The 27,677-nt window shown below is 51.2% G+C and overlaps 2 protein-coding genes across 11 annotated transcripts in view; one reads left to right on the top strand and one right to left on the bottom strand.

Annotated features, from left to right (window-relative positions):
- Nucleotides 1–27,677, top strand: part of Nd-13b (NADH dehydrogenase (ubiquinone) subunit ND-13B) — a 383,813-nt gene that overhangs the window by 169,083 nt on the left and 187,053 nt on the right. The window lies entirely within an intron of this gene.
- Shot (dystonin-like protein short stop) overlaps nt 4,221–27,677 on the bottom strand; it is a 200,005-nt gene continuing 176,548 nt past the window's right edge. For 6 of the 10 annotated variants that reach the window (XM_077691297.1, XM_077691302.1, XM_077691306.1 and 3 more), the window contains 22 exons: nt 27,010–27,563; nt 25,985–26,311; nt 24,870–25,199; nt 24,626–24,790; nt 24,221–24,376; nt 23,122–23,328; nt 22,741–23,027; nt 22,514–22,673; nt 22,195–22,392; nt 21,904–22,071; nt 16,003–16,273; nt 15,614–15,824; nt 14,845–14,980; nt 14,205–14,249; nt 13,998–14,115; nt 12,517–12,629; nt 12,316–12,339; nt 11,795–11,908; nt 10,353–10,470; nt 8,510–8,625; nt 6,120–6,225; nt 4,221–5,170 (listed from right to left, as the gene is read on the bottom strand). In XM_077691297.1, the coding sequence (XP_077547423.1) occupies nt 4,932–5,170; nt 6,120–6,225; nt 8,510–8,625; nt 10,353–10,470; nt 11,795–11,908; nt 12,316–12,339; nt 12,517–12,629; nt 13,998–14,115; nt 14,205–14,249; nt 14,845–14,980; nt 15,614–15,824; nt 16,003–16,273; nt 21,904–22,071; nt 22,195–22,392; nt 22,514–22,673; nt 22,741–23,027; nt 23,122–23,328; nt 24,221–24,376; nt 24,626–24,790; nt 24,870–25,199; nt 25,985–26,311; nt 27,010–27,563 (4,163 nt within the window). In that variant the 3' untranslated portion in view covers nt 4,221–4,931. The other 4 variants (XM_077691298.1, XM_077691300.1, XM_077691304.1 and 1 more) reach the window with 4 other exon arrangements.

The raw sequence follows: 27,677 nt of genomic DNA, 5'->3' as shown, positions 1-27,677 counted from the left end.
GGACTTCAGGGTCCTCTTTAAAATGCTCTGCAAAATTCGGCACTAGCTTGGAAGTGAAATAATTGTGACAGTAAATAGCATTGATAACTTCTAGCAAATGACACATTTTATTCACAAAAAGCTGGTAATCGATTAAAAAAATACAGCGCGACTTGGACAACGACAGTAAAGGAGGACGACGGGACAAGTGCTCACTTGCAACTAACATTTATTGAGGCATCGTCTCATATTTATACATGAATCATCAGGAGCATGCTCACGCGCACTTCGGTACACTACATGTCCCGTCGTCCTTCTTTACGGTCGTTGTCCAAGTCGCGCTGTATTTTTTTGTAATCATAATGCACCAACTTGCCCAGCAAATTTGCTTAATGGTCATCGATTTTTCTTTCGACCTTGTTGAGATACATTATTGTGATCTGCTTGCGCAACTGGTCATTCTTCATTCGAGGCGTGTCTGATCGCTGAACGTATCTCAACTGGGAGGAGGTGCCCTCGATAGCACAGCTAGGCACAACAATGTCAAGGTAGCATTTGCCAGCCGGAGGTTGCATGTGGCAGAGTCATTCCAATACACCATGAGTTCGGAAGCCGTTTTTGTGCGCTTGCTTCCAGCAAGCAGTGGTTGAGAACGACAAACCGTCAGACCACAATTGTGCAGATCGCTCCTTTGAAAAGGTCCATTCGGGGAGAAATCGGGTTCAACCCGAATCTCCTGAAACATGTTTGGGGTTTAAGAATCGAGTAAAATCGGGTTTTACTAGAAAATGAACCCTACTTATATGCAGGGTCTGCGATTGTCAGGTGGTTTTTATCACGTTCCCTTCTCGAATTGTTCTTTTTCAATTTTGTTTGCCCATGCAAAGAGCCTTTTCTTGCCTTCTCGTCTTTTAATTTCTTTTGTATACCAACTGTACTCATTCCCGACCAGCAGCTGTCTGAAGTGTTCTTCATTGTGTTTTCATTTCTGTCACGCCGTTTCTACTCCAGAAAAACAACTAGGCCTAATATCGTGCTTAGCAACCACACGTTGTCTAAGTAAGCCTTGGGTTTGGGCTAGTTAGCTATACATCGTTTGACTTGTACTGTCTTTCTTACGTTCTGTCGTCCGTGCCCTTGTGCTGTTCCTTCATACCACACGTTGTCAACCGGTACCAATCGACTGGAAAAAGTATTCGCTGTACTTCAAGCTGCGGGTGCTAGTTTATGTTGCAAGACCCCAAAGAGCAATGTTAGGTCTAGGCTCCGACGCATATCTCACTGTCTGCTGATATTCTAGTGAAGAGTTACCTATCCACACTGGTGTATCGGACAAGGCACGACCTCAAAGTAATACATTAGGCCTAACCCCCAAAGCATAGCCACACAGTAGCACATAGAAAGAATTCTGTTTCCACACGGTATGCATCCTTGCATCCAACTCTGCCTCAAATGACAGCACACTCAATGGCTAAATTTTATAGCTGTATGTAAAAGCCAGCCAGCCTACGGCTCCACAATTGGTAGTATTGCTGTTTCCGAGCGTGCACTGTAGGCCATGCACATGGAAACTCCCCATCCCTAATTGACACGCTTCTTTTTTTGTACCAGCTCACAGCAACAAGGAACAAGCCCTGCAGGAGAACCATTAGCAGTCTTTTCATGGCCTCACTGGTGACATTGCTAAAATGGGCCATACCTGCAGGTCACATGCAGTTTATGAAATATCTGGGGGAATCCATGACACTTGCTAAAGGTTACTCACCGATTGCAAATTCTGGGGTTGAAAATGGCAGTTCCGGAGCTTTTTTTTTTTTTTTTAATGCAGTCTTGCACGGTGGCCAAATTCTGGGGGTATTATTTTCTAATCTCATTTGTTTCCTTCTGTCACACGACCTCGGGGGGGTCAGTGGCTATGACAAATTTTCCATTTGCCACCCACTGCATTTCCTATAGGACAATCTAGTCCTGCTTCTGCTGTCTTGTTCATCATCACCACCACCACCAGCCTATCTATGCCCCCTGCAGGGCAAAGGCCTCTCCCATTAATTTCCAATTATCCCGGTCCTGTGCTAACTGTGTCCAATTTATCCCCACAACTTCTTGATCTCATCTGCCCATCTAAACTTCTGCCACCCTCTGCCCTGCTTGCCTTCTCTAGGGATCCACTCTGTTACCCTTAAAGGGACCCTGCAACACTTGCCATCGACTACTAGTAATGTATTTTGGGATAGAGTCTATTGTCCCAGAAATCTCCTCTCGCAAGAATTATGAAAATCCGTTCACAATTGACGAAACTACGCGCGATGAGAAATCGCGCATAATCGTTCCCTCTCAACTCGACCGCGGACAATGCGACGAAAGCTGCGCGCTCTCTCCCGGAGAGGGGGGCGGCTCGCGGCGTTCTCTTCGGCGGCCTTCGATATATCACTGGCCGGGTAGTTTTCTCCTTTTCTCCGCAACACGGAGGGGCCTATTTCCGGCCTGGTGCCACAAAAAAGCAGGCATGGGTGCCTGCTCGCAAGTGCGCGCTCGGGCTGGTAGGGCGTTTTTGAAGCAATAAACATTTGTAGTCAAGTGGTCCCATTGAAAGGGAAGTATTGAGCTCATCACTCAAACTCCGCGCGCACTCAAAACACAAAAGAAATGGCAAAACTGTGCCTACAGGTTCAGGCATAGAAGAGGTTCGTACACACCGATGACGACGACGGAAATGGGAGAATCTAGTCGCGAAGTTGACCAGTGACAGCCGATCGGGCAGCCATGGTCTATGTGACGTCCCTTAGGCCATGCGAGGGGTTGCATAATGAGGAAAACTGAAGAGAGAGCGGTTGGTTTTTCCGCGTCTTTCACATCGATTTGCGCGCTCACCGCTTCACGTGCACGTGTAATATTTGGCTCAGGTATTCCTGGCAGTGTAATCTAAACGTCGCGCAGGTTTACTTGCACTGCTCAAAGAGTGTTGCAGGGTCCCTTTAAAGAAGCCATGAAGACAAAACACAAGTTTGTGACTATTTGGAACATTTTGTTTTATAGTGCCCCCAGTGCTTGTACGAATGCAAACGATGCTTTATTCACTGAGAAATTCATTTAAATTAAAATTTTGATTTTCCCGCTAAATCGTCTGTTTTCGTGGTCTGCAACGACATCACAGGGCCTTGTTTACCATTAGTGAACCTAAATGGCGCCACCACACCATGGCAAGCCGTTTTCTGCCCTTGGTTTGTTTGTGAATGTATTTGTACCTGGCTTGTTTTGTTCATGGAGACAATTGTTTCATAAAACATGATGCTCACTCGACAAATACGTCATGTAAGACATCGTCACTTCGTCAATCGGCCAGTGTCGTCTGAAACAACCCCAAAGCCCTGCAGTCCTGTGTAACCAAAGCGTAGTGCGTGCAGCACCAACAGCAGTACGCATCGGTACTTCTATGTTTACGTGTGCTTTCGTAACTTCCACTGTTTGTCCCACCATTCTTAGGGCTTTCAAAAGAATGTGCCCTGAATTTAAACGCAAATAGCTTGCTCAGCAACCTCATAAGCTCTGCCTAATTTGCGTCTGCTTTTGCCGCCCTCCGCCAATCGCAGAGCTGTCTGGTATGACATCACAGGTTCCGTTGCGGTAAATGAGCTAGTGGGTCGCATGGCCATTCCCTTTTTTCCTGATTATGTAGCTTATTTGAGCAAAGTTTTTAACGTCAAAAATGGTGTCAGTATGATTCTAATGAGGCAATCTTTTGAATGAAACAAACTTGTGTTTTCTCTTCATGGCTCCTTTAATGACCAATGGTTATCTTGCCTTTGCATTACATGCCCTGCCCACGTCCATTTCTTTTTCTTAATTTCTACTAATATGTCCTTAACACGTGTTTGCTCCCCCACCCACTCTGCTCACTTCTTGTCCTTTAAGGTTACACCTATCATCTTCCATTCCATTGCTCGCTGAGTCGTCCTCAATTTAAGCTGAACCCTCTTAGTGAGCACGCAAGTTTCTGCCCCGTAGGTGAGCACCGGTAAGATGCAGCTGCCATATAATTTCTTCTTCAGGGACAATGGTAGGCTGCCGTTTATTATCTGTTTTGTTCACTGGTAGGCAAAAGCTGCACTCCACAATGTTTCGGTCCTGAAGTAAACATTGGCTCAGAGAGTGCCAGGCAAGTAGCAACTGCTAGCAATGGACCACTCTGTCTTTTCCTATGTAGAGCAAACGCTGCCAGTCATGACACACACACATGCGCGCTTAATGTATAGTCTCTTTATTCAAACCTATATTAAACACAACAGCTGCAATTTTGTTAACGCAATGAAACTAAAGTTCAAATGTCACTTTCTGGGCTCAAAATATGGTGTTAAGTTTCTCAGCATATGCTAACTGACCACACAACTGGAAATGCAAATTATTGGAACCCTGATTGAAGCCTGGTGACTGGAAACTCACCGGCATTTCGCCAGCACTCTTCTGCAGGCAAACAATCTGAGCTAACATAGGCTTATCTAGACAACCAGGCGGTCGCTACCGTGGCATTAGTGCACGCATATACTACGAAGCCTTCCGTGAGGAACTTGCACACACAAAAAAAGGAGGGGAGAGAAACAACAACACGTAGCTATCGCTGCTGGAATGTTCTGAACAGCTGTTTGTTGCTCGACAGGAATCCACAATGCAATGGCATCGTCTGCATGACAAAAATATTAGTTGGACTAGTGCAGCAGTAGCAGCAGCGGCGGAAGGATCTGGCATCACAATATTATATACAAGTACTACAATGCACCTGTGCATTCTTGCGCGCCTGCGGCGCAAAACACCATAGAAAAAGCTGTGGCAGGATTAAAAAGCACATGAACAGTGTCAACAACCAACTTCTAGCAAGCCAGCGTCAACAAGAACAAAAGAACATAAGTAGTGAGGTGGACCCTGCTAAGGGCGGCGCTTGTTCTCAAGGCAGCAGATCACTTCCACCGCTCGCGGTGCTGCTTCACGTCGCTATCCTTGGTGGCCGGGGTGGGCCGTCGCGGGGTGGGGATCTTGGTCTGCGACGATCCGCTCGGAGTGCGTTGGCGCGTGGCGGACGGCGTTCGCCTCTGGTAGCCCTCCATGCTGTCCGCAGACAGGTCACTGTTGGCACGGCTCGGGGGCCGGCTTGAAGGTCGGCTTGAGGGGCGGCTCGACGGCCGGCTTCGGGGCGTTGCTGTTGGCCAAGTAAGAGAGAGACAGCCAGTTACAGAAGTTACCACAAGTACAGTGAACTAGAATATGGAGTGGTGCCGTAAATAAAGGCAGATGGCGCTACTGCATCTTTTTATAGCTGCCTTCACACATCCAAACCGCTAAGCTATGTCTCCGGGCTACCACTGCGAGTTTCTTGCATTCTTTTTCTGCTAATAAGAGGGTGTTTAAGCAAGGCAACATTGTAAACTGCCAAGTAAGCCTTCCACTTTGCTTACAGCTCGAAGTTGGACACAAAGAGGTAGGCTTCGATATGGTGAGCACCGCCGATTGCTGGTGCCTTTGCAATGCTACCTGCAACTGGAATTCATTGTTCAAACCTCACATCATGTGTGAATGCTTCCAAATCCTCATTAACTGCCACCTATGCCCTTTCTGACTGGTTGCAAACTACCTGACACACAGGCATTGTGTAGTTTCTGCGAACTGAGAGGAGTTGGACACATACTCTCAATCTCTACTTAACTAACTGTAGAGCCGTATGCTCCTGCAGCATTTAGTACAGGCCAGTGGTGAATAGAAAGAGTAGAGGGTGATAGCTGCCCCTCCACCCCAATATCTTCTAAATTTGCTGTAGCCAACTGTTGCTTAGACAGTGGAGGTTTAACCTGGACTGGGGGACGTCACGTGCAAAAACTTCCAATTCATAGAGACCACCTAAAGTTCTTTAATGCACCCCGAACGTTGCATCCCCGAATGGTCGTCTTTCCCCTCACAGAAACGACATCCACACACACGGTTCACAGCAGCGGCTTAGTGCACAGCAGCAGAATACTACTCTAGCCTGCATGAGGTTTGCCCCCTGTGCGGGCTAGTGATATTGGTCTGGCAACAGGTAGTGCTGGAAAAGCCCAGTCCAGGCAAGAACTGCTGCTGGCCACAAAGGCAGCGCGGCGGCAGAGTGTGCTCACCCAGGCGGGTCACTCGCAGCTGGCCGTCACTGAGGTCTTCGTCGGGCACGATGCGCTGCTGCTGCTGCTGGCTGAGCGGCACGCTGCGCTCCGTCTTTTCTCGCACCTGCGGCCACAACTGCACCGTTAGGGCACTGCAGGGAAGGCAACCGTCTCGCAGCATGCTCCCAGGGCCAACTCAAAGATTCGCCAACTCGCAACCACAGCATTGAGCTTGCTTTTTAAAATTTTTTTCCTGTCTTTTCCCACATGCCGCTCCACAGTTACAGTGCAACACAGTGTGAGCTCGGCCAAGAAGTGGCCTCCTTAGGGATGAGTGTACAGTTAAACCTCGTTATAACGAGACGGGCTATAACGAAATAATGGATATAACGAGCAAATCGTAATTCCCCTTGAAAGTCCCCATAGAAACCAATGTATTTAAAACCTCGTTTTAACGACGTAAAATTTCCCTGTTACGGGATATAACGAACAAATTTCGTTGAGAAATCAAATTTTGAGCTAATTTTACAACAGTGCGCAACGCGGATTTGAGACAGTGCGCGACGCGGCAACGGTTTTAGCAGTTCAAAACTCGCGCCACGCGCGCGAAGCAGGAAGGCGCGCCATGCGGACGCTCCGCACGCGAAGCCCCCACCCCCCTCTCGCTGCGCACGGCACTATTTACAGTCTCGCAAACTCACCGCGGGCTCCCCGAGAAGCAGTCCGACGTTCGATTTTCCAACGTATCCCTATGGCTTCGGGGAATCCGCGGACTATCCGCGGTGAGTCCGAGAAGAACCCCACTGCACACGGCGTGCGCGGTTGCGTCGCCTTCCTCTCCCCCCTCCCCTCCCCTCCCCTCCCCTGTTCGTATCGCCGACTTCGCTGCGTAGTTTTTTGTGCGTGGGTTTTGGCAGTCTTCAGCCTTATCTTTTATTGTACTGCCCGCGTGATTCCAAAAACGCGAGTGCGACAGGCGGGAAGCGAAGCGAAAGACTACCACGCTTGAACAGAAGACGGCTATGATAAAAGCCGTCGCATCGGGCGCGAAGGAAGGTAAGGTGCACTCCGTGGTAAGGTGGCAAGAGACTTTGACGTGTGGACGAGTACGCTGTCGACCATCGTGAGCAACCGAGAGTCCATCGTCAGCGCTGTTGCAAGTGGCTTGAAAAGAAGTGCTAAGGACGGCGTCGGAGGCACTAGATGCGGTGGACGTGCTGCGCCGCTACTTCGGCGCGCACGAGGGCGGCGAAGATGCCGTGAACATAGCGGCCGCAGCTGAGGGAGCCATCGCTCGCATCAGAAAGGTGCATCAACGTCCAATTACGGACTTCTTCGTAGCCAAGTCTGTTTTAAATACGAGTTTTGAACTGCAATAAAGTAGGTTCGTGACTTTTCCGCTTTACCTCCGGAATGTGTTTATTTTACTTACTACCGCCGTGCAGCAAGATGCTATTTCGCCGGCTTTTTGTTTTAGGTTACTACAATGGATAATATTTGCAGTAAATGTCGGCTACGGCTATAACGAAATATTGGGTATAACGAGCAAATCGCGGCGCCCCTTCAATTTCGTTATAACGAGGTTTAACTGTATTTCTTTGCTTGCCTTGACAAGGTGACTAGAAAATGAGCATAGATGAGTGGTGCATGCTCCACAAAAGGGGCAAAAAAAGTGCAACAAAGGGAACACAAAACAAACGCCCCACCCTGTTGTGCTCGATTTTTTCTGTTTTCTTTTGTCCCACTTTCGTAAAGTTGACCCCCTGAAGCTCTTAGTTCTTAGCAGGCAATTTGAGGTGCTTGAAGTGCACCAAGGGAAATGAGAAACGGGAAATGGCATGCTGTGGTTTGGCATTCACAGTTTGTGGTCGCGAGTGCTACGCAACCCTTGTTGAGGAGGCACAGTGCTTCTGGACAGCCCCGTGGCACAGTCCCTGGCATGCACAGTGAAGGGGGGGGACCCGTGTGGTTGCGCTTTGCCACAACGTCCGCTCCCTTCTCCTCTGAAGAGCCCGCACACGTGCAGCAGAGAAGCGCCCGCTGGTTACCCAGTCGTAGACGGGAATCTTAGAGCCCTCTTCAGCCGGCACGGGTCGGTAAAAGGACGGGCTGAAGCCCTGCACCGGTAGGCACGGCATCATGGCATGGAAGGGAGCCGCTGCAAGGGGCCCGAGGTATAGACCTATCAGACATCACTGCGCGCAAGGAAGGGCGAGGGTACGGGGGCAGAGGTCTGTGGTGGTGCACAATGGCCGCGACAGGAGGGAGAGAGAGGGTGCCGAGTAGCGCGTGTCGCCGTCCTGACTGTGGGGGGCAGTGGTGTTGGCTGCGCCCCACTGGGGGGGAGTGGTGGCGGCTGGACGTGGGCCCCTTTCCCCCGCACGGGTGGGGTGAAAGCATGCACGCACCTTGGTGATGGGTCCCGCCCGCGAGAAGGCCTTGGGCTTGAAGGGCGTCATGGACTGGCTGACCCCTTCGGCCAGAATGAACTGCTCGCGGAGCTCCAGGTTCGTGCGCCCCTTGGCTGGAGGTGGTGGTGGTGGTTGGTGGTGGTGGATGGTGGTGGTAGGAGGGGGTGCAGCAACAGCAGCAGGGGAAACGCGCATGCGTCCAACACACGGGTCAGCCACATCGTGCACACGCACCACCACAACAACAACAACAACAACAACGACAACAACAACGGGGCACGCTGCCACCGACCGAGCCGACACACACCCCACCCTGGCAGGCACAGTCATGCAAGAGCAGGCTCGGCCAGTGGCAGCCAACGGAGGGAAACAACGGGGAGTGGCCCAAACCCCACGCCTGCCTCCAAACTATACCCGACGCAGACCTCGCTAGACATTCTTCAACTGGCCTGCCACGGCACTGGGGAAACATCCCCTCAAGAGCACAACCTCCAAACCTCTGAATCCGACTGCGAGATGCATGCTGCACGCACTCAAAAACAGCAGGAACCCAAAAGATAGATGTTGTACAGATCAGACATTGTTCTATGACTGAAAACCCTGGACTGTGTACTTGTAGACTAAGTGTAGATTTCCGACGAAGACTTGGGGCAAAGGTTTCCCAGTGTGACCAGCACCAGCTGAAGATTTTTCAAGGGGAAGATTTATAATATTGTTTCTAATGTTACACATATGCTACGTGCAAGGTTAACCAAGAGATAGAAAGAAAGATACTTGGCACAAGTCTGCTGACTGCCGAGCATTAAACCTGGTGAGAATGGTCAATCAGGCAGTCCCCAAAAAGAAGCCTGGTTTGCTCATTTTTCTCAAGCACTACTCCTCAGTGCCCACTCAACGCATGCTCCGCAGCGCTGTGGTTGCTGCATGTGAGCACTGTGACAGGTTGTAGCAGTGAGAGTACGGGGCAGGGAGACAACAAGGCATACACAGCCTGTGGCATGCACTGGGGCTAGTTGTAGCAGACGAGGCATTGTCTTGCCAGGCTCGAAAAATGCGCAAAGCAGGCTCAAGAGCCAACACTGCTTCTTGACAAGGCCCCTGAGGCTGTCTTTTGAACTCGGGTAACATCTGCCCGACTTGTGCACCGCTTTCATAGGCTGGAAGGTTGTGCTCTGCTTGGCAAAGGCTTTAAACATTCCTGTATACCACTGTGCCGAAAGCTTTGTTTTGATCGCAATCTCATTCAATTTATACGCCCAGCTACGCCTACGGAGGACCAAAGAAAACACAGTGAGTGAGTGAAGAAATATTTACATAGCACCCAGAGAGTGCTGCCTCGTGGACATCACAGCAAACGGTGCTGCACAACAGAGACCCCTCCCTCCGCCTGTGGATGCACTTGAGCAAAAGCTACCCCGCACTGCTGGGATGCTCCAGACGACAGGGCGAGAGACAGAGAGGAGGGGACAGGACATGCGGCACCATGCGCAGGCAGAGAGAGCCCCGCCCGTCTACCCCAGCAAGGCACAGCCGGCTAGAGAGATAAAGTCACACGGTTAGGGGCCAGTCGGGGCCATCTGCACGGCAAACTGTTTGGACTGGCTGCGTTGGTACTGCTCGATTATTAGTCGTGTTAGCAACAACGCTTCTTCTCTCCCTCCTGCCACAGAAACAAGAGAAAAAAGGGCAGCAGAGAAAGCACCGTCATTAATGATGAAAGAAGAGAGGAAAATAAGGCTTCATCATCATCGTCATCATGGTGAGGGCAAAAAGAAGAAGGGGCAGCTCAAAAGCAGCAGAGGCAGAGAGCGCGCGGGGGCTGTGGTGGCGCTTTGCTCACCTCGGCAGGGGTCGTTCTTGACCAAGAACTCATCCAGGGCCACCCAGCCGCCGCCCACGCGCACCATAACCGTGCTACGCAGGATGCGCACCAGGCGCAGCTTCTGAGATTCGCCAAACTGCAGGCAGGGAAAAAATGGAGGGGCCAGTTGGCTCCCCGTCAGGGTACCACTCCACAGGCGCCATCAACAAGGGGGAAAACAATGGCTGGGCACGCACGCAGCAAGGTCACAACACAGCACTGTCTGCTGCAGCTGCACAAAGGGGCTCAAGTAAACGCCAGCTCATGTACAAAACAAGTGACAAAAGCAAACATCCTTCCGTCCAAATCTGCTGTGAAGCAGCGAAACACAAACTGAACAGAGCCTGCGAGGGAGTTATAGTTGGTTGCATGGGAGCTTTACAAAGGCTATAAATAATTACCAATCCTGCCAAGGTGTTGTCTGCTGGCTATGTGCGCTCAGATGAAAGGCTCCCTGAATGGCCCAGCTTAATTTGTACGGGCAGAGGAGGGATGGTGATACAGCCCTCATGTTTCTTCCCCACTTGACTAGGCTTACCACTGTACAAGGAGTGGCCCTTGAGTCCAGCCAGGAAGCTGGAGACATGGGGGACAAGGGTCGCATGACCAAGTCTAGGGAAAACAGCAGCTATATGCCCCTTGCAATTTTGGCCTTTGACGCAAATAACTCCAATTGTTGCAAAAAAAAAAAAAAAAGGTAACTAGCAGCTACAACTCAAATGAAACTAGAAGCTACAACTCGAATGGCCGTTTGCTTTTGCTTTCCAGCAACACACTGAACAATCGAAATGCAAAGCAATTCTCAAGACCAAGAACTGCGGCACAACTGGTGCACTGGTATCTTAGCTCCAATTTTTGGTCCTATACACAGAATCTTTTTTTGTCAACATCAAAAGGCAGTGCCACTGAACTTGGTGACACCGAGCACAGAAAAGCAAAAGAAGAAGAGCACAGAAAAGTGAGAGAGATGGCAAAGGAGACAGGGTAGGTCCTGCCTTACGAAAGAATAAAAGATAGTGCCTCAAACAGAAGGACTTCGTTTCTAGCTGGTTTTTCGTAATGCACAAAGGTGATCGCATCTGAACCCTGGTGATAGCATGACCACTAGACTTCGTTTAGAAACCGATTCTCACGGTTCAATGGAGACAGAAGAGATATCACGAGAAAAAAAAGACAGGACAAAACAGTGGGCTTAGATTTGGCTAGCACAGGAGACACACCACATCTATGTGCCATTCTCCACCGGAACAAAAAGCTGCCTGACCATCACTCACTTTTTTGTTATAAGGCATCAAAGTTTCAAAAATTTAAACCTCGATTGAAACGAGCATGAGATATTCATGAAGCAATAGCAATGAAAGGCCTTCCCCAGATGTCCACAGAAAGAAAAAAAAGGGGGGCGGAGGGCAGAGCAGACTCACCCGGTATTTGCCCTCGCCCACTTGGAACACCTTGAAGCGGTGGACGCAGGTGCACTTGGCCACCTGGCGCTGCACTTCGTCCTGAATCTTCTCAGCCTCCGTGAGGGGCTTGTTCTGGAGGAACGGCACGCGGCACCAGTCACGGACAAGTTCTCACAAGGTTAAGTGCATGTCAAAAAAAACAACCCCGTCACTTCTACCAAGCTAGCACAGCGATGCAGGACAACAACAATGATGACACCGGCTCGGTTAGAGTCATCGCCAACGGCCACAAGCCTCGTGTAATGCAGCAGGCAGATGAAAACGCTTCATTTATGGCAAGCTTCAACCAGTTAGCGTTATCACGTCAGGCAGTACCCCAAGCCCTAGTTCCTCCAGGCTATGCCAGCACAATGCAGTAGGCTGCAGGCAGGCAATGCTCTTCTACCCAAAGGCAAACTTGCCCTGCCACACAGTAAGTCGGCACGGGAACTCTCTGGTGAAAGGCAGGCTCGAGAGGGCACAAAGGGGTTAGCACTCACCTGCTTCGCACCATGAACCAAGCACTGCGGCGCACGGTGTGCGTGTGTTTAGTGTTTGTTGACAGGAAAGAGAGAGAGAGAGAGAGAGCCATGGTTAAAAGGGTTAGCATCAAGCAGGCAGCACAGAAGTCTCGCTGAGCATGCCACCCAGGCACTACACGTGTAAGCACACCACCACGGTGGCACGAAACAGGGACTCACATCTCGATCGGGACGAAGGGTGTCTATGTACTCCTTGTGGTCAATGTAGCCATCGCCATTGCGATCAAAAATGTCGGCCACCCTTTCCATCTCGAGTCTGCTGGTCGGGAATTCTGCAAGAGGCCGACAGACAAGTTGATGGGCCGACTGGTATCATGCACGCTATAAAATACACCAAGTATGCAGAATGCACACTGTTGCCAATTTTCTTTTACACGTTAGAAGTAGGGGTGAACGACTCTCGAATCGAATATCGAATCAAATTCAGAAAAAAAGCCAAATATCGAACCGAACATCGAATACTGATTCTTCTTTCTACAGTCCTCGATTTTTCATAGGTTTTTGTGCAAAAGCAGAAGCTACTTCGCATGTTCGGGAGACATGACATTCTTTTTCAACCCGGAGCACGCATTTTTCACCTCGCATCGGTGGTACTCCAGAAATCCAGAGCAAGCATAATACACATTTGAAAGAAAAAGAAAACCACTTGTACTGGAGTTGCTCTACTGCAAGCATAGGCAGCGAGCATACAGAGCCTCATAACTCAGAAACGAGCACATTGCAGGCATAAATAATACGACGCAAAAACACGGCCCAACCACAATCATGGACCATGATGAGGCACTTCTTCAGAAGCACATGGGCAGCGTGAAGTGTGAATAATGCGTAGCAGAAGAACAGCTCGCACTACAGTCGCTGTGCACAAGCCTGCGCTATCCACTGTGGTCTAAAAAACAAGTAAACACGCAGTAATCATATGCCAATGCATTAAAAACAGCCAGAACCACTTTCAATGTTAAATTAACGGAAGCGCTGTCAAAACCGGCAGTCTTCACTGGAAGCTGCCTTAACATGTGAACATCCGGTTGCAGAATTCAGCGGCCGGAGCGGATGGCGGCCAGAGCCAACAGCGGCGGCTTGAAAAAGATCTTATCGACACAATCGCAAATTAGTACGCCGTGCAGTGGGATAAAATTTACGGCCTTTGCAAGGCGCGCTTGTCGAAAGCGCGATTTGGATGAAACTTGCCGAGCAAACGGTGTAGCAGCAGCGCGTTAGCGTGCGCTGACGTCTCTCGCTTTTGCAATGTCAGGGAACACTTGGAAACTCCACTCGACTATTCAAAAAATTGAACATAGATATTCGATAAGCAAATCGAATTACTCGCAGAGGTACTATTCGATTTGTATTCGAGTATTCACAGACTCCTAGTTAGAAGAAATCGAAGAAAAAAAATTTCTGGGCATTTAACATGCCAAAGTAACACCTGGGCTATTTGTGCACCGAGGTGAAGGGCTATGGATATTTAGACCAGAGAGAAATTTCATCTTACGTGAAACACTTCTCCCTTTGTTCCTTGCTCTTAGGGACTCAATAAGAATTTCTATCTTTCCGATTTCACTTTTGTGAGCATTTTTGATACGACCAGATGAAAGAACGAATTATAGAAAAAGCGCGTCAGACTCTGCGGCTGCACATACTCGACTTGAGGATGCCATCGATGAAATCCTCCTTGGTCACTTTCCCGTCATTGTCTTTGTCGATCTTGCGGAACAGGTCCATCACACGAGACTTCTTGTTGTTCATCCAGCCCAGGAACTGCATGCCAAGGTTATTAAAAAGCGGTCAGAGGGAGCACATCCTTCTCCTTCGGTCGCCCCTCAACGCTTCCCACCCAGTGCACTCACCCTCCTGCGCCACTCGTCAAAGTCGAAGTTCTTGATGCTCTCCAACTGTGGAGGAGAGGAGGGAAGCGACATGCGTCAAAAGGAGATCACCACCACTCCACATGCACCGTCCTCTTGCCCTTTAGTAGCCACACGTCACCGCTAATGGCGGGAGCAAGTGCGTGTTAAAATGCGTTACACTGAACGTTTACCATTGAAACTTGCTGGGAGATATGTCCATTTACAAGGAAGCCTTTTAGACAGTTAACGCAGCTTTGAAATTAGCACCCATTATCTTAAGGGCTCAAAATTTGATACATCTGTTGCCCAACTAGCTCCAACTCGCTGAAACAAGTATATCTTGCATGCATTCTTAGCAGGGAGTTTCTAGTTTTCAACAAGGCATAAGTGTACGTATCCGAGTTCGCTTCAACAGCTGTCCGCATGTGTCTTTGAACTTCAAAATACTTCGAAAACGGTTCAATGTTTGGAAGTTCCAAATATCTGCACATACCTAGTACACATTCAATGAAAAACAAAGCAGCGGAAACAGAAGAATCAGGCTCAGGGATGCAGTATAATAATGGTGCAGTTCTGGCAGGTTACAGAGAAGTGCAATGTGTGCACCGAGTCACAGCAGACCGACCGGCCGTGCACCCACCTCCTGCAGGTACTTGAGGTGTTCCAGGAGTCGGCGTTGGCGCTCCATGGCCAGCAGCCAGACATGCTGCCACTTGTCCACCAGCTCCCGCGCACGCGGGTGCCGGATCTCAGGCTCGGCAGCAGAATGCCCGCGCCTGCACACGGCACAGCCGCACAAGGACAAGAAATGCAACTTGCTCCGGCAAAAACTACTTGGTGGGCACATCTGGTTCCAGCAAGGACCCATCACATGTCATGGCTTGTAGAAAGAAGTGTGCAGGGGAGGCCCGTGAGAAAAAGTATACCCTGGTGCGAGTGCCAGAGGGTTTTTGCCAATGAATTGCCGCACATCTTCGCCCTTCTTTTCCGGAGAAAAAACTTTTTGTGTTGTGCCAAATAGGTGTGCCCCAACACAAGCGAAGAAGAGAACACTATGCTCTTTTATAAGCTGCCAAACAACCCACTCTGGGCATTGTGTGAACCTGCTTGGATACACTTGCTCTCTCTAGCAGCAGTTCCGGATGTTGTGACCAGGCCTCTGTACAGCTGCTTGACTACGACCATGTACAGTCAAGCTCACCCACAACAACAGGCCGAAGGGCCAGTTTATAAGCTGCCAAACAATCCACTCTGGGCATTGTGTGAACCTGCTTGGATACACTTGCTCTCTCTAGCAGCAGTTCCGGATGTTGTGACCAGGCTTCTGTACAGCTGCTTGACTACGACCATGTTCAGTCAAGCTCACCCACAACAACAGGCCGAAGGGCCAGAAGATGCAGTATACTCACGTGGGCGTGGATGTCCGGGGCGTACTCTGAGAAGCTGCGTGGGGCGTGCGTCGGTCGTGGCGCTGCTGTGACGGGCGGTCCTTGGTGCCGGTCGCGGCCGGTCCGGCGGCCGGCTGGCGCTTGCTGGCAAACGCCTTGGAGATGCGGTCCACGTCCGCCTGCCGCTGGGACATGTCGTCCATGAAGCGCCTGTGGTCCTCCAACAGCCGCTCTGCACAGACCCACCCGGCTCCCCGATCAGGCACCCGGTGCAAAGACTCAAAGTGGTTGTGAAATGGATGCATTATTTGCGGCTTAGGGAAGGTAGGTGCTGCCTTGAATGTCCTCCCAAATGGCGTCCTCACCCCCCAACCCCCCAACTCCTGAGCATGGGCGATGGCAACCAGTACCTGTGGCGGCGACCTCCTGGGGCAGCGGCTGAGCCTCGAGCGTCATGAGGCTGGCCTCGGCGGCCATCAGCCATCGGAGCAGCTCCTCGAGCAGCTCGAGCACGTCGCGCAGCGAGCGCAGGTGCTCGGCCAGTTTCTGCTCCCGCTGCCGGGCCCACAGGGACACCTCCTCCCAGCGAGACTGGATTATCGTCACCCAGTGCCGGATCACGGTCACCGCGTCCGGGTGGCACCGTGACAGGATCTCCTGTGCCAGCGCTATCGTGCTCTCCTGCGGTGGCAGACGGGGAGGAGGGACACCTGTAGCAAACCACTCACACAGTTTGGAAGCACGGCAATAGCATTTTGCTGCTTCTCTGATGCTGGTCATTCAACAACCCACCGAGGCAACGGTATACAGTTTAGTCCACTTAAGGGGGGACGTGGCTTTCAAAATCAACTTTTTTATTTCTTTGTGGATTTTGATGAAAATTGGCACAGCAACTGGAAATGCTTCTGTGATAACACCATAAAAATTTGAAGTTAATATTTTGATAACTTTTTTATGTATGAAATTTTCTTTCTGTTCCGCTTGTACCGAGCTTGAGCGGCTTATAACACACGATAGAAAACTTGTTCGAAGTGCTTTGCATTCTCAAATGAATGGACGAGGTCGTGACAGTTTTAGAATTTTTTTTTTACAACACAATGTTTTTTAGTTTTCATTTTTTTTAGAGGTTAATGTGCAACAGGCATGTCAACTGTGAACGATTATTTGAATAAAAAAATCACAAAAAACAAATCTGGAAAACTAAAAGTGTCACGACCTGAACAGTTCATCAAGGAATGTAATGCAAGAAACGGAATCAAAATAGACCCAGCAGTCACGAAGAAATCCCTGGGACAAGCGACACAGGTGGCAAAAAAAAATGTTTTGAGAAAACGGCTTCCGAAGTTGCAACATAGGTTTCGCATATCAAAAGTCGTCACGGTTGTAGCCTTTCATGTCCTTTTGAACATGGGGCTTCTGGAAGGCCTTGCCTTGAAATTGGAGTGCCTTTTCAGCCTTTCTCTTTCCAGAAAACATCATTTTCAGCTCCTCCGTGAAGAGTACATACCCCCCTTTGCAAACCAAACGGAGGGGAGATGGGTTTCAATGGGCTTTCAATGCAAAGTAGGTTAGTTGGTTGGCTGTATCGCACTGGACAACCTCCTTTTGCAGTGTTGTCACCATGGCAACAAGTTAAGCATTTTTTTAACTTAAATTTGAACATTTTTGGCTTTTTTTTCATGTTTTATCTTGCCTGGCACAGCAACTTAGTACTCATAGTGCAGGTGTTCATTGCCAAAAGTTTGCATACCACAAGGTTGAAAATGAGCTACTTTGAAGCTTGGTAGAGTATTCTGCATAACTTCCAACTTCAATGCAAGAGCATATTTTTTTTTACTACTTTTGACATTCAAGGCATCCAATATTCCTCGCAGCACAGCCAGTATGCCCTGAGCAATGGTATCAATAATTTCCCTAAAAAAATCACTGTTAAATGCTGCCACAGTAACGTACATTTTTAACGCAGAGAGCATATTTTATTCCTATATTACTAACTCAAACCTGTTTGCATGAAAATTACAAGTGCACGGGAAACATTGCGCAAGAAAGGCGATATGGCTCGCGCGCATCGCAGCGCACGCTTACCGCGACATATCGAGCTTTGATTATACCTGATATGGCTGGTCAGGTCGCTTTTAAGATTAAAACTAACGTCGCAGGCATTAATTACAACTACTGGCGTTCAATCGTAACCGGTTGCCCAGTCATGTGATGCTCCAATGCGCGTCGGCTATGCCGTGCGCGCCGCAGCGTTTGACGCGTCGACCGTTTCTTTCTCAAGGCTAGCGAGCCCACAGTCAAAACACAGCACTAACTAAGCGTGTAAACATCGCAAATCCGACTAAAAGTTCACTTCACGAACCGCTATCGCAAGCGCGCACACCGCGTCACCCTCCGGGGTCTGGCGACGGTAGAGTCACGCGCACCACGAAGCGTTCAATGACCTCCGCCTTTCGAGCCACACAACTTCCCGTAATCTGGCTCGTTATCTCTGGCATTCCCATCGCGATAACGTCCGTGTTGAATACTACAGATTGAACAGAAACTCGGCCGAGCGAAGCGGCGAAAATGAACTCAATCCGCTCGCTACGCAGCTCAGGCGGCCGCCATCTTGCGTTGCGCCCGCGACATCCAATCAGGAGGGTCGACGTTCTGCGCCCCGACCGGAGGACCAATAACGCTTCAGCATTTATTTCTAGCTTCGTTTGTGCGTCGTTTCTTTTCTGCCGTTTGTGCGTTTGTGAATGAACGAAGATAAAAGAGACGAGCGGAACCGGAAAAACGATCGCTCGGCCGATCTAACCATATCAAAATGGCCGCGCCCGGTGGCACCGTTGCGGAGATAGAGCGCTCCGAAAATTGCCGTTTTTTCGCCCTTTTGCGCTGATAGTTTGTCACCGCGCCTGACAAAAGTATTTTTTTATGCCACTTTGCGACGCTTTTCAGCGTAAAAACTTTGCAGACGCACAGAATAGGAAACATAGAAGCCGAATATGCGGGTTTCAAAAAAACGATGCTTTGGTCATTTTTCCGAAGTTGAAAGCCGCGTCCCCCCTTAAAACAAGATTAAAGTCCAAGGAAATTCCATCGTTTTGACTGATAATTGTTATAAATGGGTTGCGAAAAAAAAAAAAAAAGACAAAACAGAGGTCAAAGCATTTCATTCACATGCAAGCAAGGTCATACTACTACTTATTTGCAGAAAAGATGCCATAGTCGGTGGGTTTTGTTTGCTTCACGCAAAGCTGGCACACATCTTCAAGAGCCTTTATGGGTGCTTCACCTAGCTGAGCGCAGGTCCTTGGCAGAAATGAAGTCCCTGAGGGACTGTATCATGCATTGGGCCTCCTGCAAAGACCCTACTCATTAGGCTGCTCAACAGTGTAGTCCGAGCATCACTGCCAGCACTGCCTGCAGCACGTATCCGCGCTACGATCCCCTCTTCGGGGAGGCGCTCAGACGTCTCCAAAACATCGGCTCGGACGTCCCTTCCGTGGAAAAACTGAGGCAGCCGAAGAGGCACCCCGTCGGTGTGCACATGACCCAACAGGCGAACATACGTGAACATGCGAGCGAGTGGTGCCGGCACCAGTGGCACCAGGAGGGGGGGTAGGAAAACTGCTCCCACCTCCTCTTGCCTCCTTGTAAGCGGCGCAGTCGACTATTTCTGAAGGGCACAGGAGGAGGTGCGAGGCGAATCACGGCTCGCGGCACATGCCGTCGGCAGCTAGAATTTTCGGTGCGCGCTGCAACCGGATTCAACCTCTACATCCGATTTCGCGGCACTGGAGCATTGTAATAAGCGGTTTATTTTACCATAGAACGTATACGAAAGTGGACGGTGCCATAGTGTTTATAGTTATACAGTTGAACACGGATATATTGAACACAGATACATGGAATTATTGTCAATATCGAACAATCTAAACATCCCCTTGGAAGTATCACGCCAAAATATTGAGCTGTGGTACACGTGTATCGAGCTTCCGATCCCGGGCACATTCACTATGTTGAATGCTGTGCCGCAAGTGGCCCTGCAAGTGCGGTTCTCCTGACGGGTTGCATGCCATGATGATGACTTCTCGGGCACTGCCATGCTCGGTGAGGAGGGGGTAGGGTCTAGAGGGTGTAGCATCGCGTCGCTTTGATGGCCTTCAACCAACACCATTCAGCTCCTGCTGTTTGCACGGCGAAAGGCAATCGGGTGCGAAAGGCAATAAAGGAGGAGGGGAAATCGACGGGAAGCACTGAGCTTCTGTAATTTTTCATGCGTGCTTGAGCACCAGTGTGATGCAGGGGGACCGATGTGCAGGGAGACCGATGCGGCATGTTGCGTGTTTGTTTTGTTCACGGCGCATGTTTCAGAGCTAAGGTCACGAAGAAACAAAGAATTTGTATTTAGCTACGAAAGCGGACATTGTTTGACAGGCATGGCCGTCGGCAGGATTTTGTCTCGAGTTTGTAGCAGCATTTCTCACAGCATTTTTGAGCGCAATACTGATCGAATTCAGAGGTGAAACTTTTAGAGTAGGTGCTTGAAGGTATGAAGACTTCAAAAATGTTTTTCCCAAAATGCATTTTTCTTTGCAATTTCCGACCATTCTAAGACCCGTGTCTCCCCTCAAAGACACTGTGGAGAACTTTGTGACGCAGAAGAAGCAAGAGAATCTCACAGACTTTTTTTAAGTTCCATAAAGTGCGGGGGTTGTCGCACTGTGGTTCGAATTTTCCGTGTTGTGAGGAACAAATGGGTAAGCTGCTGCTTGTCACAATATCGAGAAGCTCTGAGTGATGGGCAGATTTATAAGATAACCTTCAGACAGGCATATTTCATATTTCGAATCATCATATATTGAACTTTATTATATACTGAACTATTTCATGATCCCCTTGGAGTTCTATATACAGTCTAACCTCGATATAACGAACCTCGATATAACGAAGTTCGCGATGCAACGAACTTTTTACGTTTCAGTTTCTTGTTGCTATTAAGGTGCATGTGTTTTTACCCTCGATTTAACGAAGTAGTTTTAAGGCACAGTTTCGATGCAACGAAGTTTCTGCGAGCACAGAAATCAAATTTCGGCAGATCCCACTACATCATTTGTAAATAACGCTCGAAATAATTCACGCCCATCTCACTGCGACCGGTCCCGTGCAAGTGCGGACACATGATGCACGACTGGCCTCCCCACTGCTTCCAATCCTATTTGGTTTTGCAGGTGCCATGTTTGGCATTGCTTCACTACCGACGAGTGTTACACGAGATTTCAAAAGCTGCAGTGAGACTTCGTTACCTTTTAATAAACAACGGGGGAAAAATTTGTAGTTCAGCATAGTTCCTTGAAGTACAGTTGATAAGTTGAGCTTTTAACGATTGCACCAGTAACGATCAGCCTTTCAACAAGAGCTCGCAGAAACTTACCAGATATTTCGACCAGGTTGCTCCTGGAACACAGCTTTTTTTTATTTCGAGAATTAACAACTCCAAGGCTTCTCTTACACCGCGACAGCACTTGTCAGGGTAAGCGTCGGCACTGCTTCAGGCGTAACTTTTGGTGAAGTGTCAGACATCACGCAATAATAATAAGCACTGCACTTGTACTACAGAGCTAGAGCAGCGCATTAAGCGACCCAGCGGTAATCAGGTAGTCGACGGCCTGTACCGATTTACCACCCGAGCGCGCACACTCGGGTGGTAAATCGGTACCGGACAAAGCTTCAGCGCTGACAAACTGAGTTCCACCATTTTGTGGGCACCCCCGCGTCCCGTTCCCATCAGTCCGCAATAGCACGTGACCGGTCCCAGTGTTGCTTGACGCATTAGAGGACTGCCACTGAGTTTCACCGAGTTTCGTTTTCGTATTTGGTGAATCAGAATGCGCCCGCCCCGGGGTAGTCACTCTAGCATGGTGCCCGCTTCGCGGCATCTTTTACCTCGAACCATCAGTCAAGATTTCCAAATAACTTCACTATACAACACTCGCTGGTCGGTTTGTTAGTTTCGTCTAAAATAATTTTTAAAATCAATATTATCATGAGGACATCATTTGTGTCAGTGTAAGGCAAAAATCTCGATGCAACGAAGTTCGCGATAAAACGAAGTTTTTTCCGGAAAGTACTGCTTCGTTATATCGAGGTTCGACTGTATCCGTATTCATCTGCATCCAATATATTGTTATACATGGTATCGTTAAGTGGACTCGACTGTACGCAGCTGCCATGCCTGCCAAGGGGGCAAGCCGACTGACACCTGCAACGCTTGCAACAGCTGTCCTGCAGAGGAGGAGGGGCCCTCACGGCCACCTCACCTTGTTGGTCTCTTGCTGCTCCATCTCGCGCATGAAGAGCTGGTGCTCCTCCATCTGCTGCCGCGTGGTCGCCTCGTCCTCGGGCAGCGGGCCAGCAAAGCGCAGCTTCATCTCTGCGTCCGACAGCCACTCCAGCAGCATGTGCACCGCCTTGTGCAGCTGCTCCGCCTGGGGGGAAGGAGAGGGCAAGCAGCACACAGCCGTGCTTAGGGAGGACTGCTTCCCCATACCCACGAGTGAAACAGAACTACACTTTTGATGGCTAAGATGGCAGCCAAGAAAACCACGTACCTGCCGGAGGGCCTCTTCGAGGCGGCGCTGCTTGCTGTCCGAGAGCTTGGCGACGGCGTCCCACTTGGACTCGAGCGAGGTCATCTGGGAGCGGATGCTGGCCGCATCGTCGGCACTGGCCGTCTTGAGCAGCTCGCTGGCCGTGCGCTGCACTGACTCCAGGTTGGCCGAGCGGCTCTTCAGCTCCGTCTGGAAGCTCTGCACCAGCAGGGGGGGGACCACCATTAGAGGGGGAGGACGGTCATCATCTTTCACTGAGAGAGAGAAAGGGAGAGAGAGAGAACGGACTAAAGTGGAGGAACGTGAACGTGAGCCCCACCCGGTGCTGTTCGACCAGGTTGTTGACCGTGTCGAGGTCCCCGTGCAGCAGCTGGTCTGCCTGCAGGGAGCCCAGGGCGCGGTCCAGCCAGTCGATGAGCGCCTGCACTGCATCCTTGAACTGGCCCGAGAAGAGCAGCGCTTCCTCCAGCTTGCGCTGCCTGCATGCAGTGGAGGGCCCGTCCCCCTTGAGCCCCGGTCCCCGGCTGGGTGCGGCGGGGTCCCTACCTGTCGACGGACTTGTTGCACAGGGCGTTCCACTTGGCCTTGAGCTCGTCGCTCATGCGCTGCAGCACGGGCTGGTCGGCCTTGGGGCAGCGCTCGCGCAGCAGCCTGCCCTGGCGCAGGCAGGCGTCGTAGGCGGGCTGCTTGGCCCCCAGCGTGCGCTGGAACTCCCGGTGGCGCGCCAGCAGCCGGCGGATCTTCTCGGGGTCGTTGCCCGCTGCAGGCTGCTCGTCCAGGCTCGCGTCCGCCTCCGTCAGCCACCGGTCCAGCTCCGTCCACGCGTCGTGAAACTGCAGTCCGCCCCGCCAAAGCGTCACTCAACGCTCTCTCTGGCGGCAGCCGTGGAGAGCAAGGGAGAGAGCGATGCCTGAGAAGCCCACCCACCTCCTTGGCCTCCTTGTAGCCGTGGTCGAGGGCGCGGGTGCGCTCGGCCGCCTTGGAGACGACCCGCTCCCAGCGGTGCTGGACGGAGATGAGCAGGTTCTTGATCAGGATCACGTCCTGCTTCTGGCTGAAGTATTTGAGGTGCGTGCCCTTCTTGTCCAGCTGCAGCATTGTCTCCCGGTGGGCACCCACGTCTTTCTGGAAGCTCTGCACAACGGACGAGCGACACGTGACAACATGTTCAGGGAGGACACGCGGCCTACTTGGGTTGCACATGTCATAAACTAGCTTTTCAGAAATTATCAACTCCTTATTTACCATATATATATATATATATATATAAAACCAATTTAACGAGATGCTGTGTCTCCCAGGCAGCAAGAAAGCTTAAAAATAGGCCCAACTCATCGCGAACACCGCTCCCGTGCCGTTTTTCGTAGTGCCATTACTTTGGAATTGTTTTGTTTGTAAACTCTTGCACTTTTTTTTCCCGCCATTAGTGCTAGCAACCGTGGCGTGGATTGCTTGTGATTGGGGGCTCGCAGGGCTTTTGAGTTTCCTGCATCCCCTGTGCAATGCTACTAGTGGACCTTGTGCACGCTCCTCGAGCCTGCGAGGCGACGCGAGACTGTTACTGGCTGCTTCACACGACGACGCACCCTTCTCTGCCGTCGGCAGCCCCGTGCCGCCGTCTGATCCTTCTCCATTTCGATTCTAAGGCTTTCAGTCGCCCATCTATGATTGCCTCACATTGGTTCTCATGTAACTGCCATACGTTGTACTGTTCATGTCCAGTGAAAGTTTGAAAAGTTTGACAGTTAAATGAAAACACTTTCTTTTGCTGGTGTGACTGATGGCTTTTGCAGATGGCAAGCCCAATGTTCTCAGATTGTGCATTACTGTTGCTACCATGGTGACTCGCATAATGAATGCATATTTTACCAACTCAAGAAGGGCAAAGAAAAACAGCTGCACAATAAAACACATAAGAAATACAGTAGTAGCATAACAAAATAATTCCAACAGCAGCAGCAGCCCCAATGAATGGGATGCTTTCCTTCCCGGGGCTGCCAGCACACGCAAGAAGAGACTCCCCCACCTTGTGCTCTTCGATCTGGCTCAGCACATTCTCCAGGACTCTGCTCACAGGCCGCAGGCCAGCCAGCGACTTCTCGGCATGTGTCAGCCACTCCACAAACTCCTGCAGCGACTCGTGGAACTCCGTAGCCTCCTTCAGGGCTATCTCCAGTTTGATCTGGAAATCAACCAAGGCAGCACTGTCAGGGGCACCTCTGCTGACGCGCTTTCTTGCCCAGTGCTTTTGTTCTCCTTGCACCGACCGGTTCGAGACAAATCCCGCCATGAGCAGCCTGCCCCAGGATACCATTCACCTGATTGCGCACTTGCCTTCCGCATCTTCCACTTCACACGGCCAGTTTCGCAGCCCACGTGCTAACCCCCCACCCCCTCTTTCGCCATCGAGCAACACGGCCTGCCCGCTCACCTTGCGGTCGTTGGCCCGGTTGAGCACGTTGTCCCAGCGCTGCTTGAGGGTGCGCAGGCTGTGCTGCAGGCCTGTGGCGCCCTCGGCTGCCCGCGTGTACTCCTGGCCCTGCTGCAGCACCGACTCCACGCGGTGCCGGTTGCTGTCCAGCTCGTTGTACAGCTCCTGCACCGCCCACCCACGGGGGACAACAGGAGGGTCAAGGGCGAGGAAGGGGGAGGAAGGGGGCATGACGCAGACGCACCATGAAGCGGTTCAGCTGCTCCCGGGCGGTCTCGGGCAGCCCGCCGACGGGCTTGGACGAGGCGAGCTGGCCGTCGATGTCCCCGAGCCACATGAGCAGGTCCTGGATCTCCTGGTTGAAGGCCTGCGCCTCGCGCAGGGCCGCCTCAAGCTGCTGCTGCCGCTGGGCCGCCTTGTCCTGCAGGGCCTTCCAGCGCTTGTTCAGGTCGAGCAGCTTGGTCTGTGTCGCACTGGCGTCCTCGCTGTGCCGGTCTGCCTCAATCAGCTGGTGGCCAGCCCGGTTCAGCGTGTCCACACTGCTCTGGTGCGCTTGGATGTCGTTCATCAGCACCTGTGCACCAGCGGTGCGGGGGGAGAGAGCACAATTGACTACGGCACTGCGTCCCTTCCAGTGTAGCAGTCCTTTTTACGTGCACGTAAAGCTTAGGGCAATGCAATTATGAGTCAGCACCAACGTTGGCCCATGCTTTGCACTTCCAACTTATTATAAATAACTTCGTTTTTCCAGAAACCTAATTCTTGCACGTTGCCTATGATACATGCTGCCTACAGTGCATATTGCCTACAGCATACTACAAATGATTTCAGAATCAATTCATATGTGCAGAAGTAACCAGTAAGTGAGGCCCTTATGTGAACCCCCCTCTGTTACAAGTGAAGTCACACTGAAAGAGGCAGTATCAAACTTTCGCTTAAGGGTGTTTCCGCCTTGGGCAGTACACTCGCCCAAGCACAGTGTGCAACTCTTTACAGTTATGAGGCCCCCTGCTACCTAGAACAAGTTGTAGGCTAGCTTTATTGTGGCAGCCTGCAACGTCTTCCTTGATGTCTGCTGCCCTTGTTCATAATCGGCTCCTGTGAGCAAGCAGCTAACAACAATGTTTAAAAGACCTTTTCTCATCAAATATAAGCTGGCTGCAGAAAAAGCAGGAAATGAAATTCACTCTCCATACATTAGCGGACATATTGAGTGCTCTCAGTTCTTGACCATTTTGTGTTTCCGCTGCCTTTCAAAAATTCAGTGCCTCGTCCAATTCTGATCACACCCAGAACACCGAGAGCTTGCGGGGAAACATGGCTCTGCTTCTTCTCCCAGCTCCTCCCACTCCCACCGACCTTGTGCTTGGCCAGCTCGACCTCGATGACCTGCGCATCGCCCGCGACGGGCTTGCCCTCGTCCAGGGCGCGCTCGGTGCGGGCCATCCAGACGAGCAGCTCCCCGAGGGCGTGCTGGAACTGTCCCAGGCGGAGCAGGGCGTTCTCCAGCTCCCGCTGGCGCTCCACCAGCCCCCGGAGCAGGGTGGTCCAGCGGCGGTTGATCTCGTCCAGGGGCTGCCGGAGGGCCCGCGCCTGCTCCGAGGAAGTCTGCTCGCACAGCTCCTTGGCCTGGCGGTTCAGGGACTCCACCTCCACCATGTGCGGGTCCACCTCCCGCTTGAAGTCCTGCACCAGCGAGGGAATCAATGAAAGGGCCCCTGCTTTTTCTTTATTCTCTGCGGCCAAGCTAGAGGGGAGAGTGCATTGCGTCAAATGACTGGCTGCTCGCTGTTTTGTTTTCTTTGTGACCCTGAAACGGTGCGCCCACTGCCCCCCGAGAAACTACTCTGACAGGTAGAGTTTTTCATGCAAGCACGTTTTAAGTGGTATGCCTACGCACTGAGTTCTATGGGAGGCCAACTGGTGGTCCCGAAAACCCGTATCATATATGACCCCGCACTGTGAGTGGTTATGTTATAGTCTCCACCGTAGCACATTAAGAGAGGCAATCGGTGTACAACAATGCACATTTGGAATCTTATGGTAAAAAAAAAGTAACAAATTTTACGGGTAGAGAAAATAAGTAACTAGCCATGTATTGTTCTGCATTGGTGCTTGTTTAGTTCGCATATTTATACAAGTGTGCATCATTAAGATTCTGCTGTATTCATCATACAAACTGGCACACATTTGCACAGCAGCATTCTGAAATCAAATTAAAGATGGTTTTTATGCCCAATAATTGGTCCTCAACGCGGGCAAATTAGGAGCGCTTAGAAGGAAGGCCCCAATTTTCACGCAGCTGCAATCTCAGCGAAGTGAACAGTGCACAGTGCCACTTCCCACTCCAGGCGCCCACAGCAGACAGAGCCGATGGCACGCACCCTGAGCTGCCCAATCTGGGCCTTGACAGCGTCGATGTCGGCCGCGACGGGGCCGAGGGCGGCGTACTTGCCCTCGGCGGCGTCGAGGAACTCAAGCAGCGCGTGCAGGGTGTCGTGGAAGCCCATGGCCTTGTCCAGGGCGTCGATGAGGTTCTGCTCGCGCTTGGCGTACAGGGTGGTGACGTTCTCCCAGGCCGAGTCCAGGTCCTCGATGTGCCGCTTGACCTCGGGCCGGTCGGGCTCCCCGCAGAGCTGCATGAGGTCCTGGCCCGCCTGGCGGCACTGGTCCACCTCGGGGCGCGTCTGCTCCATCTCCTGCTTGATCTCGTGCAGCACCTCCTGCTGCTGGTGGATGGCTTGCGGCTCCACGGCCGGGGGCTCCTGGCTGTCCAGGTTCTCCTGCAGGTCGCGCAGGGCCCGCATCACCGCGTTCAGCTCCTCCCAGAAGCGCTCCGCCACGGCCAGCGCGCTCTCCAGCGAGTGGCCCCGCGTGCGCGCTGCCTGCTGCACCGCCTCCCACAGGCCATTCAGCCGCTCCAGCTTCTGGCGGATGTCTGCACCAGGGAGGAGGAAAAGAAGACGGAGGGGTCAACCGACAGGGACTCACCCGACCCTGGCCAGGCGGAAATGCGGCAGGCACAATCTTGCGGCCCGATAACCAGTGACAC

This window comes from Haemaphysalis longicornis, unplaced genomic scaffold, assembly GCF_048455015.1.
Source record: "Haemaphysalis longicornis isolate Haplotype H1 unplaced genomic scaffold, Haemaphysalis longicornis Haplotype H1 scaffold_10, whole genome shotgun sequence".
Taxonomy (NCBI): Eukaryota; Metazoa; Arthropoda; class Arachnida; order Ixodida; family Ixodidae; genus Haemaphysalis; species Haemaphysalis longicornis.
The sequence above is the reverse complement of the archived record's forward strand: the minus strand, read 5'-3'. Positions and strand labels throughout refer to the sequence as shown.